The sequence below is a fragment of the Antechinus flavipes genome, chromosome 2, assembly GCF_016432865.1.
Source record: "Antechinus flavipes isolate AdamAnt ecotype Samford, QLD, Australia chromosome 2, AdamAnt_v2, whole genome shotgun sequence".
NCBI lineage: Eukaryota > Metazoa > Chordata > Mammalia > Dasyuromorphia > Dasyuridae > Antechinus > Antechinus flavipes.
In genome coordinates, this window is record NC_067399.1 from 313,279,945 (window position 1) to 313,299,707 (window position 19,763).

The 19,763-nt window shown below is 33.1% G+C and overlaps 1 protein-coding gene across 25 annotated transcripts in view; it reads right to left on the bottom strand.

Annotated features, from left to right (window-relative positions):
• The window catches only part of NRXN3 (neurexin 3), a 2,067,316-nt gene that overhangs the window by 1,246,854 nt on the left and 800,699 nt on the right, over positions 1-19,763 (bottom strand). For 20 of the 25 annotated variants that reach the window (XR_007950617.1, XR_007950616.1, XM_051977488.1 and 17 more), the window contains one exon: positions 17,850-17,876. The exons of the other annotated variants lie outside the window; for them this stretch is intronic. Coding sequence is in view for 18 of the 20 variants with exons in the window: in XM_051977488.1 (XP_051833448.1) it covers positions 17,850-17,876 (27 nt within the window). In the remaining 2 variants the exon portion in view is untranslated. The remainder of the gene's footprint in view (positions 1-17,849; positions 17,877-19,763) is intronic. 25 annotated transcript variants of the gene reach the window in all.

The window sequence follows — 19,763 nt, forward strand, 5'->3', positions numbered from 1 at the left end:
TGCACACATGCATACACATATATACATATACAAAGGAATCAAATCTCCATAATTCCAGATAGAATAATATTAAAAAGCATCTTCCTCAATAATCTTTTCTTTCTTTTTTCTTTCTTTTTCGACTTAACAATCTAGCAGGATGCTGTGGTAAAAAAAATGAATAGAGTTGAACTTGGGAAACAAGTTCTTTGTTTTGTTTTGTTTTTGTTTGTTTGCTTGCTTATAAGCAGTAAATTGTAATCTATTGGATAATAAGGATTGTCTTTTGCTACTTTTTATATCCCAGCACTTAGCACAGGTCTTAGCAAACAGTAGATGCTTAATAAACATATACTGACTGACTTACTGGCTTATGTTTAAGTTCCAACTCAGTCACTTTCTAATTATAAAATGTTGGGCAAATCATTTAATACTGTTGAAGGAATTAGAATAGCAAATGGTCATGAAAATTGAGTGAACCACACTGGCTCCATCTTGTGACTCAATTCTGGAGTTAGCTCAGTTCCCTTTCTACTAAATTATGAATCTAATCCAATTTCTGTCTTGTAAGAAAACTGCTCAATTGTGGGATTTGTGAGCAAACCTTATTGTTTTGTTTGAACTTAGCCCTGTGTGGATAGGAAACTGGACCATCTCTACTTGTTGCTTAGATTTTTAAATAAAGTTGCTACTTAAAGTGTCCTTAAGTTATAACCTAAATTATGCTGAACCAAAACCCAGTTAGATTGGAAGATTGATGCAAGGAGTTTCCTCACAATTATACATCTCAAGCAACTCATGTGTCTTCTCTGAAAACTGTGCCAGTTATCAGTTTATACCAGTTAATCACTTATTGTTTCCATATTCCTTTGAATAGACACTTGAAGGGAGTGAGACATCTCTTTTTCTGATTTTAAACCTGTTCACTCTACCCCGTTTCAACTTAGAAATTCCCTGATCTTTCCTCCAATTAAAAATCAAATTACTGGGAGATTAACTGGGTAGAGCCAAGATAGCAGAATAAAGTCAAGAAGCTGCTCCATCTCCTAGTTTTCCTCAAAAATCACAAGGAACCAAGTCTCTAAACAAATTTTGAGAGAATGAAACCATTCTCCAGCTCAAGATAGAATGAAACTTCAAGAAAAGTCAGTCTCACTGGGATGAAAAGGATGTTCAGCCTGTCAGATAGACTCTGTGATAGCTGGTAAGAAGGTCTTAATCAGCAACTAAGACACTTAGTCCTGGCTCAGTGAAGGAGCAAAATTTTTTTTGTTGGGGGGACTTACAGTTTCCCAGTTCAGAGGTAAACTTGAGGAAATCAGGCTGTTTCTTAAATAGAGAAGGCAAAGCTACCCCCTACAAACCCAAGGTGCCCCTGTGTTCAAAGCCAAGGTTCAGAACAGCACAGAAAGTTTGGAATAGCACCATCTTTGCCCAGGAACAGAGTTGTGCCTTAAAAGTTAAAAAAAAAGAGGAAATGCCAAAAGAAAGAGAAAGAAAATGAGCAAGAAAGAGAAAAGAACCTTGACCGTAAAAAGCTACTATGGTGACAGAGCAGACCAAAATACACTCAGATAAGGACAGAATATCCACAGAAGAAATCTCAAAGATTTCTTGAGAAATTAGTCTCAAGCCCAAAGAGACTTTTTAGAAATGTTCATAAAAGACTTCAAAAGGTAAAAAAGAAAGGTAAAAGAAAGAAATTAGAAAAGAAATGAGAAATAAATGTGAGTAGTCAACAATTTGAAAAGGGAAGGAAAAAAATTGTTTAAAGAAAACAACTCCTTGACTAAATGTGGAGCATAATAACATAGTATTTTTGTTGAAAAATTTCTTTAAATTTATTTTTGTTTTATTTATTATTTTTTTCTCCTTTTGATCTGATTTTTCTTGAATAGCATGATAAAAATACGTGTAGAAGAACTGCACATGTTTAACATATATGAATTACTTGCTTTCTAGGGGAAGAAATGGGGGAAGGAAGAAAGAAAATTTTGGAACACAGGGCTTTCCAAGGGGGAATGTTGAAAACAATCTTTGCATATATTTTGAAAATAAAAAGCTATTATTTAAAAAGAAGAAGAAAAAAAAGGAAAAAAGAAAACAACGCCTTAAATAGTAGAATAAATCAAATGGAAAAAGAGATACAAAAGGTAACTGAAGAAAACTACATATTAAAAACTAGAACAGGGCAAATGGAAGTTAATGACTTTGTGAGACAGCAAGAATCAGTTAAACAAACTAAAAGGGATTTTTAAAAAGTCCAAGAAAATGTGAAATACCTCATAGACAAAACAGCCGACCTGGAAAATAGATCCAGAAAAGATAATTTAAAAATTATTGGCCCACCTGAAAGCCATGACCAAAAAAGAACCTGGATAGTAGTCTACAAGAGGTCATTAAGGAAAACTAAACCAATATTCAAGAAACATAGGGCAAATACTAATTGAAAGAATCCATTAATCACCTCTGCAAAGAGATTCCACCAAAAAACCCTCAAGGAACATTGTTGTGAAACTCCAAAACTATAAACTCAAGGTAAAAATACCGCAAGCTGCCAGACAAAAACAATTCAAATATCAAAGTGCAACAGTCAGAGAAACACATAATAATCCCAGTCAGGATTATTGCAGCTTCTACAGTAAAGAATTCGATGACCTGGAATTACCATATTCCAGAAGGCAAAGGACCTGAGATTGCAACCAAGAATTAACTCCTCAGAAAGTCTTAGCATCATCTTTCTAGGGGAGGGAGAAGAGATGGCGTTTAAATGAAGTAAGAGACTTTCAATCATTTGTATTGAAAAAAAAACAGAACTAAACAGAAAACTTAATCTACAAACACTGGAAGCAAGAGAACCATAAAAAAGTAAACAGGGAAAAAATATATATTTAAAGGTTAAATTGTTTACATCCCAAGATAGGAAAACAATATCTCTAACTCTTGAGAACTATGTCATTGGGACACCATAGGGGAATATCACATGGACTGAGGATGTGGTTGTTAATGGTCCCTAATGTGATAACATCAAAGAAAAAGACATTAAGGGGTGAGAAAAGGTCTGTACTGGAACAAGAGAAAAGAAGAGATATAATGGGACAATTAATTCACATGAGATGCAAAAGACCTGTTACAATGGAGAGAAAGAAAGGAGGGGGATGACTATTGTCTGAAGTTTAAACTCTTCAATTTTGACTTTAACAGGGAATAATTTAATCATTCAGTTACATATAGAGATTTATCTGACACTAAAAAGAAATAGAAGAAGAAAGAGGAAAAGAAAAGGGCAGGACAGAATAGAAAGGAGGGCAGAAACCCTAGAGGAAAAGGTAAGGGGGGGAAGGGCTGATAGAAGATAAGGTAGTAGATAAAGTGGATTAAAAAAACACTAGTAAAAGAAAGGGGAAAAGTGATAGGACATAAGTTGGTGGGTGTGGTGGGTAAAAAAAAACAAAAACAAAAACAAAAAAAAACAAGTAACTAAGGAGGGACAGGGTGGAAAGAGAGAACAAAAATATATACAGGGAAAAAATAGGATAGAAGAAAATACAGAGCTAGTAATTATAATTGTTAATGTGAATGGCATAAACTCTCCCATAAAACAGAAGCAAATAGAGTGGATTTAAAAATAAGAATTCTACAATAAGTTGTTTACAAGAAGCATATTTGACACAGAGAAACACATACAGAGTAAAAGTAAAAGGCTGGAACAGAATTTATCATGCTTCAGTTAAACTAAAAAAAAAAAGCAGAGGTGGCAATTCTGATCTCAGATAAAGCAAAAGTAAAAAATAGATCTTATTAAAAGAGATAAGGAGGGAAAATACATATTGATAAAGGTTATGGTAAATAATGAAGTAGTAATGATATTTAATGTGTATGCACCAAGTGATAGAACAGACAAATTCCTAGAGAAGATTTTAAGCCAGTAACAGGAAGAAATAGATAGCAAAACTATTATAGCAGGGGATCTCAACCTTCCCCTCTCAGAACCAGACAAATCTTAGCACAAAACAAACAAGAAAGAAATAGGAAGCTTAATAGGATCCTAGAAAAGCTAGATATGATAGATCTCTGGAGAAAATTGAATAGGACAGAAAGGAATACACCTTTTCTTGACCATACATGGCACCTACACAAAAATTGACCATGTATTAGGCACAAAAACTCACAATCAAATGCAAAAAGGCAGAAATAGTAAATGCTTCCTTTTCAGACCACAATGCAATAAAAATCATATCTACTAAATGGACAGGGAAAGATAGACTGAAAACCAATTGGAAATTAAATAACCTAATTCTAAAGAATGAGTGGCTCAAACAACAAATCATAGAAACAAAGATATTTTCATCCAAGAAAATGACAATAATGAGACAACATATATAGAATTAGAAAAAATAATGACAAAATTCATCTGGAAGAACAAAATGTCAAGAATATCAAGGGAATTAATGAAAAATAATACAAAGGATGGTAGCTTAGCAGTACCAAACCCGAAACTACATTATAAAGCAGCAGTAATCAAAACCATTTGGTACTAGCTAAGAAATAGAGTGGTGGATCAGTGAAATAGATTAGATATATATGACAAATAATCAAGGTCTATAGCAATATAATATTTGATACCCCCCCCCCACACACACACACACACACTCACTCCAATTTCCTGAACAAGAATTCACTATTTGACAAAAACTGCTGGGAAAATTGGAAAATAATATGTCAGAAATTTGGTGCAGACCTACATCTCACACACCATATCAAAATAAGATCAAAATAGACACATGATTTGGGCATAAAGGATGATAAACAAATTAGAAGAATAAGGGATAATTTACCTATCAGATCTTTGGAGAAGAGAGAAATTTATGATCAAAGAAGAACTAGAGAACATTATGAAAAGCAAAATGGACAACTTTAATTACATTAAATCAAAAAAGTTTTGCACAAACAAAACCAACAGAAATAATTTTAAAAGGAAAGTATAAAGCTAGGAAAAAATCTGTACAGCCAGTATTTCTAATAATGGTTTCATTTCTAATATATGTAAAGAACTGTGTCAAATTTATAGGAATACAAGTCATTCCCCAATTGATAAATGATCAAAGCATATGAACAGACAATTTTCAGATGACAAAATTAAAGCCATTTATAGTTATATGAAAAAATGCTATAAATCACTATTGATTAGAGAAATTCAAATTAAAACAATTCTGAGGTATCACCTCATATTTTTCAGATTGGCTAAAATGATAGGCAAAGATAATGAAAAATGTTGGAGGGAATGTGGGAAAACTGGGGCACTAATGCATTGTTGGTGGAGTTGTAAAATGATCCAACCATGCTGGAGAGCAATCTGGAACTGTGCCCAAAGGACTATAAAATTGTGCACACCTTTTGACCCAGCAGTACTATAAATATTATTGGGTCTATATCCCAAGGAAATCATAAAAGAGGGGAAAAGAACCCACATGTGCAAAAATATTTGTAGCAGCTCTTTTTGTGGTAGCCAAGAATTGGAAAAGGAGTGGATGCCCATTAACTGGTGAATGGCTGAATAAGTTGTGGTTCATAAAGGTAATAAAATTGAAAGACTTGGAAAGATTTATATGAAATGATACTGAACAAAACAAGCAAAACCAGGAATACATTGTATATAACAGCAGCAAGAATGTGAGATAATCAACTATGAAAGACTTGGTTCTTCTCAATAGTTCAGTGATTCAAAGCAACCCCAATAGACTTTGGACAGAAAATGCCATCTGCATCCAGAAAAAAAGATCTAAGGTGATTGAATGCAAATCAACACGTTATGTTTGCTTCTTTTTTTCTGTTTTTTTTTTTTAATTTCTTCCATGATTTTTCCCTTTTGCTGATTTTTTTCTCCTAACATGATTCATAAAGCCCTGTGTATTAAAAATAAACTTACTACAATAAAAAATTTCAGATTATCTATTTTTTAAATTCCACTGTTTTCTTTTAATTAATTGATCTTAATTGTTGAGATTCAAAAGGAGACAGCAAAAGGTTTGAATTGCAGAACAATGTCATGAGGTGTCTCAAAAGAATATATAGGCTTGAACTCATCTCCTAATCAAGGGGCAAAATTTATTGTAATTGTAATGTCAATTGAAGTGTGCTAAATTCCAACAGAATTTAGCTAAGAACCAGAGCAAGAAAACAAATTTAGAGGAAAGGACAAAGAGATCTGGTTTTTCATATTATTGATATGCTAATTTCATGGCCCAGAGGTAGAACTAAAGAATAGTCTAGTATGCACCTCACCATTTGTCTCAGAAACCCTGTTATCACTGATCAGCAGATTGTTATCTGGCAATCAAAAAAGTTTCTAGGACAATTCTATAGTATTCCTAAAGCTAGACTTTAGGATCATTAACAATCAGATTGTTAGAACAATAGCACTCCTAAGGTCTGGGAGTTTCAGGATTACTGCTGTATTTCTCCTAGTAATCATTTGATTAATTATTTTTAAAATCTGTCTCCAGTTAGAAGCTTTCTTTCCAGTGTCCTCTTCCATGTTATTCTACGAAAGTACATAACTAGACCTGGGAATGGGGGTGAATCTAGTTTGGTCTGTTGCATGATCATAATTCAATTCCTACAGAAATTTCTCTGTCCACCCAGTAAATTGCAGGTTCTTTAGAGGCAAAGTCAACAACCTATTTCACATATCCTAATAAATTTTCCCTCAGTAAAAGGATCAGGTGCCAAATGGTAACTGTGAGGTATGAAATTGCTAACCTGATTTTCTGACTCCTTAAGTCATTCATTTTCCATAGAGTCTGAAAATGCAAAAACTGACATAAATGAAACTCAGAATTTAAGACTGAGTAGCTGTTGTGCCACAATTCTTTTTTATCATCCAGACTCAGTTTCCCTAATTGTCCTGCCTCAGTTTCCCTGAATTGTTCAGCCTCAGTTCCTAATTGTTCTGTAATATCACCCTTCCCTCCTTGTAATGTTCTTCTCTAAAATATAATGTTCTCTGGGAGCAAGTTTCCTGAGGGGCTTCTGGAGGCAGCCTTAGTTTCAGTTCAGTTCAATAATCACCCCGAATGCAGGCAGGAGTTAAAGGTCCAAATGCTTTATTCTCTCTTCCAAAATCTTATCTCCTTTACTTGGGATTCGGCTAGCTTTTTGGAGGCCTTCCGGATCTTGGTGTCAGTGTTCTCCACAGGACAGCCTGCCACCACTTCTCTGTCTTCCTTCATTCTGCCTGACTGCGTCTGACTTGTGAATCTCCTCAACTGAATCCTGGCTCTGAATCTCCCAAAGTGCATCGTGGTTGAGGCTCCTTGCTTATATATGCTCTCTTAAAGGTGTGAACTCTAATAAGTACTAAGTACATCTAGAGAACTGTTAAGCAACTTGCTAAAAAAACATTGTCTCTATCAATTCCACTGACTTAGCACCTTGTAAAAATTCTAACACCTCCTAATCATGATGATCCAGATAAGGAGAAAGGCCTTCTATCTTAGACATCACAGAATATTGGGTACCTCTCCCTGTCCCAATCTATCAGAATATCACATACCGTCTTATCAAGATTCCTCTCCCCATCTCCAGTGCCTCCCCCCACCCTGTCAGAGTCCCGTTCCACTGTTAGCACTCTGACTCCACCCCTGCCTCAGTCTACCCCCTGTATCTGAGCCACATGTATATATGTCACTGAGAACTCACACTGTTTGCTGGACTCTTGGAGACGATATCTCATTCAGCCCTGGGACCAAATCATGGATCCATTTGGTCCCAGTAACTCTACTCCTTTCAAATAAAATATTAAATACTTTCTAATCTCTATCTTGCCTCAGTTTTCCAGCATTACATAGCAAGGGGACAACTTGTTTAATGTTGTACCTTCCCTTCTTTACCAAGGACTGCACTAATTAACCCACTGTTTTGTGACTTTTAAGCCCTGAGACATAATAGTTCTCTATTTCCAGAGAGCTATAGACATCTCATGTTATAGTAAAATAACTGCACCATTCCAATAGGATTAGATAATGACTTATGATTGTTTCTTATCTCTTTCTTAGATTCAATTAAATTGACACAAGATACTAAAATCACAAATATTATGGGAACATCTAATCAAATCAGGATGCTTTAAAGATAATATTTTCACATTAGAGTGCTATTAAGCTTCTGTTATTTTTATTATTATTATTATTATTAAAATGATGGCAAAGACCCAAAGACTCCAAAATATTTTGATTAGATCTGGTTTGAATTCATCTGTTTATTTATCATAATGCACTGAAGAAAATGGAATCATAACTTCCCATTTCTGTCTGTTCTGTGAGCTTTACTTCCTATTTCATTAATGTTAAAGGTTTTTTTAGTTTTGGTTTTTTGGTTTTGTTTTGTTTTTTGTCAAGGCTCCATGCTTATTCCTATTCTCTTACTCACTTCTTTGTAAACTTCATTCATTTCTACTGCTTCAATTAGCAGCTGCATTAGTAATGACTCCTGATCTCTAAGCCTGAATTCCCAATTACTTATGGTTTATCTTCCCCCAACTAAGCCACCAACACCTCAAATACAACATGAACAAAAATAAATTTATTATCCTCCCTCTTGCTTTTCCAATTACTTTTCTCTTTGGTTTCCTATTTTCTGTCAGCACTAATGCTATTTTTATTTTTGCATCTTTTTCTTCAGTCTGCTATGCTAGTATTCATCTAGTCTTCCAAGTTCAAAACTTCATAATTATTTGTGGCTCTCTCTCTAATCTCATTATACATATTTATTCATTTTTCTACTTTTATCTTATTTTTTACCTACATATTATGCACATACACATGTATACCTATATTCAGGGATTTGCTAGAACTGACTCATACCAGTAGTATGAGTCATACCATACTACTAATGGTAGATTACTAAATTTTCGGTGTGATGATTTATAACTTCCAAATTAACAAATGTGACAAATAAATTATTGATTTATTGCTTTGCCAATTCCCAGATCTAACAAGGTGGTGGATAAAAAGTTAAAAATGGACATAAAATTATGTAATAGGTACATTTTACTTCCAAAGAGATAGTTGTTAACATTTACTAGCACACTCCTACATATATTTGTGTGTCTGAATATGTACATGCATACATATACATATATACATGCACATTTACTTATATGTTGATTTTTAAATATTTTTCTATATTTTTATTTTATTTTCTCCTTTTATGAATATAGAATTCTTTCCTTATCATTTAAAATAACTATATAATATAGTTGCAAATCTTGAAATGCCTGAAACTATGAAAACTCAAAGTTGAGGATCCTCCAATAATTATGGTATTTGTAAATTGACATCAGCATATAAAAAATAATAATCTGTATGTAAAAAATTGCATAAAATAATTACTAATTAAATTTATAACTACAAAAGGAAGTAAATCAGTCATATAGGGAGCACAAGGGTAAAAGCTGGATACTCCACATGTTGTTTTGGAACCTTGAACAGGCTTGTATAAGCATTCATATAGAATGAAAAAACATGGACCCTATTAAGTAAAAAAAAATAATAATAATAATAATTTACCAAGCTAATTAATCAAAGATGTCTCTTATTACATATTATTGCCTATTGCCAAATTTAGCAATTCACTTAGCAATTCCACAAAATGGAAAATACCCAGAAAATAGTGTATAAACCCCCAATTCCTGCTAATTCTTTTTATATTCTATTTCTTATACTCATTTATTATACTCTATTCCAACTACTGCCACCTTACCACAGACCTTCATTTATTATACTAGTAATTATAGATATTTAATAACACTTTCCAAAGTGTTTTCATGTACTTAAAAAGATGCATCATACAAACAAAACACTATGAAATTGGTGATTTTCGATGAATGAACTTGTCTCCTAAGTATCACATTATCGATTCACAACTAAATGCAATTTTGATGACCTAGACATGGATTTTTATAAAGGCTAGGGGTTTGCCTAGCAACATACAATTTAAATTAGGGTAGAGTGCCAACCCTATGACTTTATGTTAGGAATTTTCCTATCTGAGGAGCTCTGTGCTACTAAAATTATATAACTGAAGTTTAGTCTAATATAAATTCCACTAAACAGCAGGTATGGGAATTTGAGGTACATTCTATTTCCTCTAGGATAAAAAGCAAGCTGATTGGTGTGGTAGATAGCCTTCAAAAATTCAAATTTAATTGCAGATACTTTCTAGTTATATAATTCTGGGTAAGTCACTTAATCCTCTTTGTCTCAGTTCCTTATATCTTTAATATGAGCTGGAGAAGGAAATGGCTAACCATTCCATTTTCTTTACCAAAAATACCCCAAATGGGGTCATGAAGAGTCAGACATGACTAAACAACTCAATAACAATAACAAAGTAAGATAATTTTTAAAAAGATTTGATTGAATAAATCTCCAGAGAGAAAGGAGATCAGGAGGAAAAAACAAAGACCACACCTTAAACCAATTGTCTAGACAAGAAAGACTTGGGAAGAATTCATCTCTGTTCCTACCCAGCAGGGAAGAAAGGTAACTGGTCAAATATAAATTCCCAATGATTACTTCTTTGCATGTGATTACTCAATAATATATTATAATTGACAAAACAAAATGATCAACTATATTCATTCAGAATACTAATATGAATAACTCAGTAAATTATAGGGAAAGTAAGAGCCTGAAGGACTATTTTTTTATTTTGGAATACAGAGATGCTAACTAGAGTCAGTTGGGATACCTGGAAAAATCTATATATAGAAAGTGGTGTGATAGAAACTTGACTACAATTGGAGTAATTTTTTTCTCCATTTTTCTACTCTGTGTCCTGGGACAAATAACTTGCCCTCTCTACATCTAATATTCTTCATCTATAATTTTGTGGAGATTAACATAATATATGTGAAAAATGTTTTATGAGGTATTGTTTGTAACTATAAAAAAGACTGCAATAAAAAGGACCTAATACTTTTGTTGATTAAAAGAGGGTTGAGATACAAACTATTATTAGAGTATAGATTATTATCCAAAAATCTCCAGGATGGGTTCTTATTTAGGCAGTACAAAATCATCACAGTATACATTTTAAAAATCTATTTCATATGTATTATAAACTTGAACAACTTTACAGAAAAATCCCTGCTCTGTTACTTGGTCACTCTGCAACTTGGGTAAAATCATTTACTTTGGGGCATACATTATATAACAATAACATAAAATCACAGCTTAAAAATGGAAATGACCTTAGAGATCTATGAACTTATGACATTATTCCTAATGCACATATATATGATTTGTCCCCTTATAAATGGACTGTCAGTAAACTTGACTTGAATTCCTGAGATAATTCTAGATTCAATTATTAAAAAGAAGATTAATAAAAAAATTTTTAAAAGCAATAACAAAGAACCTTTACAGCTTCAAGAATAATGGCCTTTGGATGGTTCCTCACACATATTAAATTTCTCCACATCTTTTTATAAGCCAATCTTCCACGCCTGGAACACACTTCTACCTGAATTATGCTTTTTAGAATCTTTGATTTCCTTTAAAATTCAGATGAATCATTACTTCCTAATTGAGATCTTTTGTGATTCCCCTCCACACATAATTCTAGTACACATCTTCAATATTATCTTCTTTGATGTACCTACTAAATCTGTAGTGTTGTGTTCAGTTTTAGAATTTTAAGGACATTGAAAAACAAAAGAGCTTCCAGAGGATGACAATTTGAATGGTGTTCCTGTAATATGGGGATTTTTTTTTTTTTTTTGAGGAATTAGGAGTGTTTCATTTAGATTAAAAAGAAGACTCAGGGAAGAAATCATAGTGTCTTCAAATTTATGAAGAGTTGTCATGTAGAAGAAAAATGAGTTGGGATGGGGGAATAAAAACAAAACTCCCCCCAAATCAGAACTGTCTAAAAGTGAAATGGGCTTTTAAAAAATGACAGATTCAGCTTTCTGGAGACCTTTGACCGGATAGACTACATGACCACTTGCCAAATGTTTCAGTAGAATTGCCTTTGGATATGGGTTGTAATAAATAGCTAATGTCTTTTCCAATTCTAGATTTTTTAATTTTTATTTATTGTGTAAATACTATTTTCATCAATTTTTTAAAAAAAATTATGTATATTCACACTTCTGCATTTGAATATAGCACAATGAACTGTATAGATTCTATATAAGAGATTTATGAGAAGACATAGCAATAATCTCCCAAGATGACAATAGATGGATTATTCTTTCCATTGGGGAAGAAACTAGTCAGTGATATTATAGCTGCATTGAAGTATCAAAGCATAACAATAACACATTGCTCATATTTGTCATTTTGAACAGCTATATAATATTTCTATCACTCTAATAACATAATTTACTTATTTAGTCTCCTATTGTTAGATATTTAGATGTTCTTTTTTTCTTTTGCTATTATAAATAAGGTTGATAAGAACATCTATGTACAAATTACTCCTCTTTTTTTCCTTTTGAGATATATTTTCTCAAGAGTAGAATTACCAGGTCAAATTGCAAGAGAATTTTTGTAGCTCCTTTTAGGTCTTGCCAAATATTGCAGCACATCTAAGAAATACAAAGTGGGAAATGCGACATATATATGTGACAGGGAAAAAAAAATCAAACTCTGACAGCCCAAATTGACCATGAGCAGGAAAAAGTGAATTATAAATGAAAAAATCCCTTTGACACTGGTATTTATTAATTAGAGAAAGTAAACTCCTTCCCAATAGAGACTGTTTCATTTAGTGGACTTATTTCTCTTGTGCCTAGCAGTGTTTAGAACATAGAAGGCAACAATTAAATGCTTGTTGATTGAATAATCCTCAATTCAGAGAGGACCTGCCACCATTTTGGTCAATGGTATAGCTATATGTTTATTGTGACATTTCACACTTTTAGAGGAATTACAAAAATGTGACAGAAAAGCAATAAAAATGCTTTAACAACCAAAAAAAGTTTAAAGAAGATGATACATCTTTTCCCCCTGAGGCTAAAATGACTGCTGGCACTTTATTATGATGAAGTCTAAATGAAGACTAATTTTTTAGTCTGAAAGAGGTTCAAACTCAAATCAGCCTTAGGTTGAAAGGTCAAGGTCTACATGAAGGCTTTTGAAAACAGTGAGTCTGATACTAAAAGAAGGCATGAGGTTTCTTACTCAAGATATCTTTAAAAATAAGAAAAAGCTATCAATTTGGGGCTGCTCAAAGGCAAGTAGTTTAAGGTTTAAGTGTTGTTGTTAAGCTAAATGATTATTTAGGCTTCTTTCCTACTCAAGGGTTCTATAATAGAATAATGTTTTTAGGTTCAAAGTAAATCAGTCTTCCTCTCTCTCCCTCCCTCGTTCTCTCTCTCTCTCTCTCTCTCTCTCTCTCTCTCTCTCTCTCTCTCTCTCTCTCCTTTCGTCTGTCTTTGTCTCTGTCTCTCTGTCCGTCTATCTGTCTCTCTCCCCCACCACCACACACGCCTGCCTTTGAAAAAAGTGTAGGTGTAAGTGGCTTACTTAGCTATGTCTAAATTAAGCTAGAACCACCCACAATCCCTTGACTTGCCAAAAGACTAGAAAATAAAGCTATCTTTGAAATGAAAGATGCAGAATGCAAGTCAAAAGTTAAAGGGCAACCACAAGGCAATTATAGAAAAGAACAAGAATACTCAATATCATGGGGAAATAGACAGAATAGCATATAAAAGTAAATTGTGTAGATCTCATATCTCTCAGAAATTGTTAGGGAATTTTTATGCGTAATAGCACATTGGGTCATTTTTGCTGTGATTTAAGGTGAATAAAACATATAGGGGTGGGAGAAGATTACCAAAACTATGTCCAAAACAGTTTCATCTTAGTATTTGATTTTTTGTAATGTCAAGAATGTCTAAAACTTATAATCTTTTCTCCCCAAGGTACTCTATTTTTCTTCTCTCCTGTTTCTAAGCAGACATAATAAAGTAGCATATATTAATTTATAAAACATTCAGCTGAGGCCTTTCATGAAATTTTCATGTAGAAATGTAATAGTGAGAAATTCATGCATCTATATAAAGATACAAGTATAATTATATATACACATATATGTGAAATCTATACATAAGTATTATATATGTGTGTATATATATATATAATATACACTCCATCTTTTACAGAATGACTAAATAAATACATATACCTTACTCAGAGTATTTAGTTTTCTTATAAAAATGAGCTGATGAAAACAAGGAAAAAGAGAAAAGAAAATAAGGAAGAGAATAGTAATATTTACTTAATAAAAATGAATTTCATCAACATATTTCATGTGTGGACATGTTTATATATATAAAATCAAAAGGAGAGATACCTACTTTTAATAAGCTAGTTGGTCATTCATTCTGCCATTCAAAACAAAAGAGATAGAGAGAAGTGAAGAAAAGCGAAATAACAGAAGAGGATTACCGCAAACATAAAGGACTCACCTGAAATCTTCAAACTTGTTTCAGAATTCTGTTGTCTTAAGCAAATAAAATCATATAAAAGATCAGGAAAAGTTCTTACCTGCCATTCTCTTTGCAAGTCCACAAGATCTTAGATCACTGTCAGACTTGTAGGATCTGATGTACCAATGAGTGTGTATTCTCTTTCATTAGAGTATCCTTGCAAACAATCATCTCTATCCCCAAAGTAGAGCACTGTTTTCTTTTATATGATATCACCAGATTATCTGAATTGTTCATTCCATAGAAGTGACTGCTGACTCTGTTACCCTTCCATGACACTTAACAAAACTCTGATTTTAAGCAGAGGTGTCAAACTTGATGCTCACAGGCACCTGCAAAACTCCCTAGTATACCCCAGACCAGATTAAATTATAATTGATAAATATTTAACAAAATTAACAAAAATACAATATAACATAGATACAGTTAATCTGAGCTTTTCTAAGTCAATATGAAGCTAGCAGGGAATTTTTCTATTTGAGTTTGACACTCTTGCTTATATAATATTAACTTTATTCATTTTTATTATTTACATCAATTCCTGATGATTCAAGAGCAGAATGGAATCCTTTTCAACCAAAGGCATCACTTTATTCCTTCATTTATATGTGTAATTGGGTTGAAGATTTAAGAGAAATTTAATATCAGTGTCTGAGAATATTTTAAGTGAGTGAGGAGATAAGCTGAGAGAAGGGGATAAATGCAGAGACAAACACCAGAGAATAATAGCTATTTTTTCTCCTTATTAATAGGAAAGAATCAGAATATATAGATTCATATATATATATATATATATATATATCAGAAGGTATTGACAAAGTCATCGATTTTTAAAATGATCAACAAGAATTTAGGGAACAAGAAGTAAGAAGATATTCCCTATAACTCAAGGTTCATTGTCCTATATCATAGCCAATATCTTCCTCTCTCCATTTGAAAAGTAATCTCCTCTTTCATGTTCTTTTCATCACAGTCAGCCTTAGAAATAACTTCTTAATGCTAAACAATACTTAGCGAACGATAAGTGGGTTAAAGGAATGCTGATAACATTCACTATAAGCCAGTAAACTCTCAGGGAAGATGATGGATCAGAAAAATATGCAAGAGAGCTGTTGGAAAATGTCTTGTATTTAATGTATAATGCTGCCCTAAGTCAATATATTCCCTCAATGAGATATGTTCCTTCAAGAGAAAATGGAAACATAATTTAAAATTTTTACAAATAGAGCCTAAGAACTCTTTAAATGGCTGCAGGGATCAAGACAGAGTAAAGGAAGCAATACCACCAGGGGAGCAAATCAATCCAAAAATCTTTCTATAGTCTTCACCATGACTATAGAAAATCAGGGTCATGTGATTGAACACACTTACTAAATCTCTTATACCATCAAACTTTATATTAATCTATTTAGGAAGTTTTTATGAATTAAGACTGAGAAAGTCAAAGGACTATTCAAGAAACTCTACTTCTAAATCTTGCTCTCCCCTCAGAGTCAAAAACAAAATAAGGTTAGTTAAGTCCTGTCTCTGACAAAAAAAAAAAAAAAAAAAAAAAAAGAGCTGGTTAATCTCTCAGTGTACTAAATCACTCACCAGGAATTCTCTATTTATTTCAGTAAGATCATGGGTACAATTCAATTTTTCTTTCAAAATAGTTTCAATATCTAAATCTGATTCTTAAAGCATGAATTAAACTAAACATATAATTGCAAATGTATTAAGATAAAAGTTGAAATACTGTTTTACTGCTAACTTTTCTTAAAATTGTCCTCATTGGTTCTTTTTTTTCCCCCTCATTGGTTCTTAATAGAAATCTTTAATTCATATTCAAGAAGCATGATGACATGTGTGAAATTGCAAGAAAGAAAAAACTCTGTCTAAAAGAGAAACCTAAAAATTATATCATGTCCAACTTAAATAAATGCCCAGAAAACAGGAAAATTTTCATCAATGGAAAGTGTGGAAAAATAACAAGAATGCTAAGCCTTCATTTCCTGATCAAAAATAACATGAAAATTCCTTAGCACCCTTCATTCTCCTCCTAAAATAGTTGTTTGATGCTAGGGAATGCCCATTTCTATTATGATGTGGAGAAAAATGAAAACCTCAATAAAGTTTTAAATAATGTATATGATATCAGAAAATAAGCTGACTAATTAGAAATGTTTAAGAATACCAAAATAGGCATTGCTTAAAATAACTGAAAGAGCTGTTAAGACTTTTACAAAACATTCTGCTTAAAGAAGATTTTCTTTAGGTCCTATGTTTTGTGTTGCCTTCTCTCTTTTTTGTTAACTTCCCAGAAAATGGGATTTGGGTTTTAGCAGTTTGTCATTCACGGTAACTTCATTATGCATTAAGTATCATTCAAAATTTGAATAATCTAAATTTTAACATGAAGAAAAAAGCAATTGAGAGGAAATGAGATCTTCCTTTCTCCCTTCCTATTCTCACTATATCTCAAAAACAAAAGCAAGAGATGTTTGATCATATTAGGAAATTGACAGGACACAGAAGAGTCTAAATGGCTAATTAATTTGAGAAGAACAGGGTATTCAAACACCCTCTACTTATTTTTTCTTTATCCTCTCCATCATCTAATCTTATGAATTTATATTCTCCATCCTTTTCTCAGTGATGTCAGATAAATTTTATGTTTGTCCCCAGGACTGACAAATATCTAATCCATCTGTTAAGTAGTTTCCTTTGTCTTAAAGAGATTTCAGAAGATCAAGCAAGTAGATGACAAAACATAAACTGAGTTTGAGGGCAATGAAATCAAACAAACTAGAATCCTTTCTTCTTCCAAACTTCTATGTCTTTGGTTAAAGTTTTCCATTTCTGCCTGAAGCATTCCATTTCCATTCCAAATGACTGATTTTCCCCTCCACCCTGAGAACCCCACCAAAGAAACAAAAGTCAAAGAAAATATGTCAGATTCAGCAGCCACCATCTATGTCAAGAAGCTTATTTTATCTATCTTAATTTTTTTTTCAGTAGTGGAGAAGTATATGGCCATTGCTGTAATGCTCTCTACCAATCCCTTAAAACCATTTCCCAAAAAGTTACTAATTACCCATTAATTCATTTTCATTTTATCACATTATTCAGTTACTTCCCCTTTTCTTTACAGTATAGCAATCACAGGGAATGAGGAAGGAGGGCACCAGTTCCATTCCAAAAAGACTATTTTGAAGACCCTTTACCACCCCACACCAGTTATTCCCATCTTGTAGGGCCCAGATCCCACCCAACTCTGTAGTTGGAAAAAGAAAATTCAAATGAAAAACAGCTCATAAAACAGCAAACAAAATAAATTCAGTTTTTTTTTTTTTAAGAACAAAATAAAACTTGAGGGAAAACTTACTGGAGTTACAGTTTATCCTGATACAGTCTAGATGGGGAAAAATAAATGAAAGATGAAATTGCATCCTTCAAGGTAACAGCTGCAGACATCCAAAAACAATCAGTCCACCCTTCCGGGGACAGACACACGCAAGAAATGTGGCCATTTTATATATATATACAGTATGTACAAATTTAAGGGTGGGTGTATATGTACAGTATATTATATTGAAATATCAAATACATATATATATACACACACATATATATACATATATGTATAGAGATATATACTGATATACATATATATCCACGAATAGACACAAAATATGCTTCTCTTTTGCAGAAAACCTATTCATTTATTTATTATATGTAATTTCAAACCTCAACTTGAAATGTAATTTTTTTTTAAAATAAAAACTAAACAAATCAGGCACAATTTCCCCACACCCACCAAATGCAAGTTATGCCCCACCTCTGCTTCTGCATTGAATTTTCTTGTATTTTATCTTTAAAACCAGCCTTAACACTAAATTTTATTAGTCTTTGTATTATTATTCCATAGGAATATCATCTGACTGACACATTTTATCCTGAAAAAACATCTGCCTATGAGGTATAACAGTGCAGTATTTAACCCTTTCTCTTTTCCTAAGAACAAACTCCCTCCTCCCTCTCCCTACACCATCACACAGATGCTCTAACAATAGCAATTTTCATTGGCATATTGCCATTATTCCTAAAGTAAGGAAAGGGTTAATACCACCTGGTCATTTCCTATCATAAAATGGCCACTTGCAAACAGCTAACCACACAAACGCCCATCCCAGATTTCAGAGAGTTAAGGGCCAGAACAGGGGAGTGAGAAATATAGTCATTGGGAGCTATTATTCTTTATTGGGTTAACTAATTAATTTGGGAGGGAAGGGATTTCAAAGGCCCCCAGATAAGACCCCCTCACTAGAACCAGTCCTCATCTTGCTTCCTGAATGCTCTTTCTAAATGCAGTTTCTATAGTATTCAGAGAGAAGGTGAGGCAGGTAAGCATGGAGGCAGTACTGAGGGCCTTTGATAAATCTGTTTCAATGCCTATTTGTAAATTTGACTGTAAAAAAAAAAAAAAAAGACAAAGAAGAAGAAGAAGAAGAAGTAGGGACAGTGGCTGTGAAACAAGTGACTTTAGCTACCAGGGAGAGGAGACTTTATGTTCATTTGAAAAAACTACCAGGGAGAGGAGGTTTTTATCTTTATTTTAAAAAATAGTCCCCAACCTCTTTTGTGACTTGTGAGTCTTCAGTCAGAAATAGTCCTTCATAGAGTCATTGGATGTCTTTACTTAGCATTACTTGAAAAGCTAATGGGATTGGACAGGGGTGGCTAGAAAAATGCCTCAATAATCACCATAGTATCCAATAGGAATGGTGTCACTATAATCTCCCATATAAATAATTATCAGTATCACAGGGGATAGAACTCCAATAAGAGATTAAAGGGAAAGGGAATATAACAGCAACAATCTTCTAAGGATAGAAAACAGTTTTTGTTTTGTTTTTATGTTGTTTGTTTTATATTAAAGAATATTGAGAGAGCAACAAAAGAAAAAGCAGTTAAGACTCTTGCTCTACTTCAACATTAAAGTGTCATGTCTTTTAGACTACAGACCCTGTCATCTCAGCATTTTAACCTTTAAAGTCTTTTATAAAGAAAGGGACAGAAAAAGTAACAAAGGACAGATTTAAATCCAGACCAAAATAATTTAGAATAGCCAGTCATCCTGGGGAGAGGGCATAAAGAGGGTTTGACATCTCTTGAGAAAATCTGGGTTTGGTTTCATGCGATTAGGTTTGTCATGTGTCGTCAACCGCAACAGAAAAGTGGGAGCAAACAGCTCTGGAGCATTCGGTACGATCACCATACAGTGGCGGCTATACCCCTT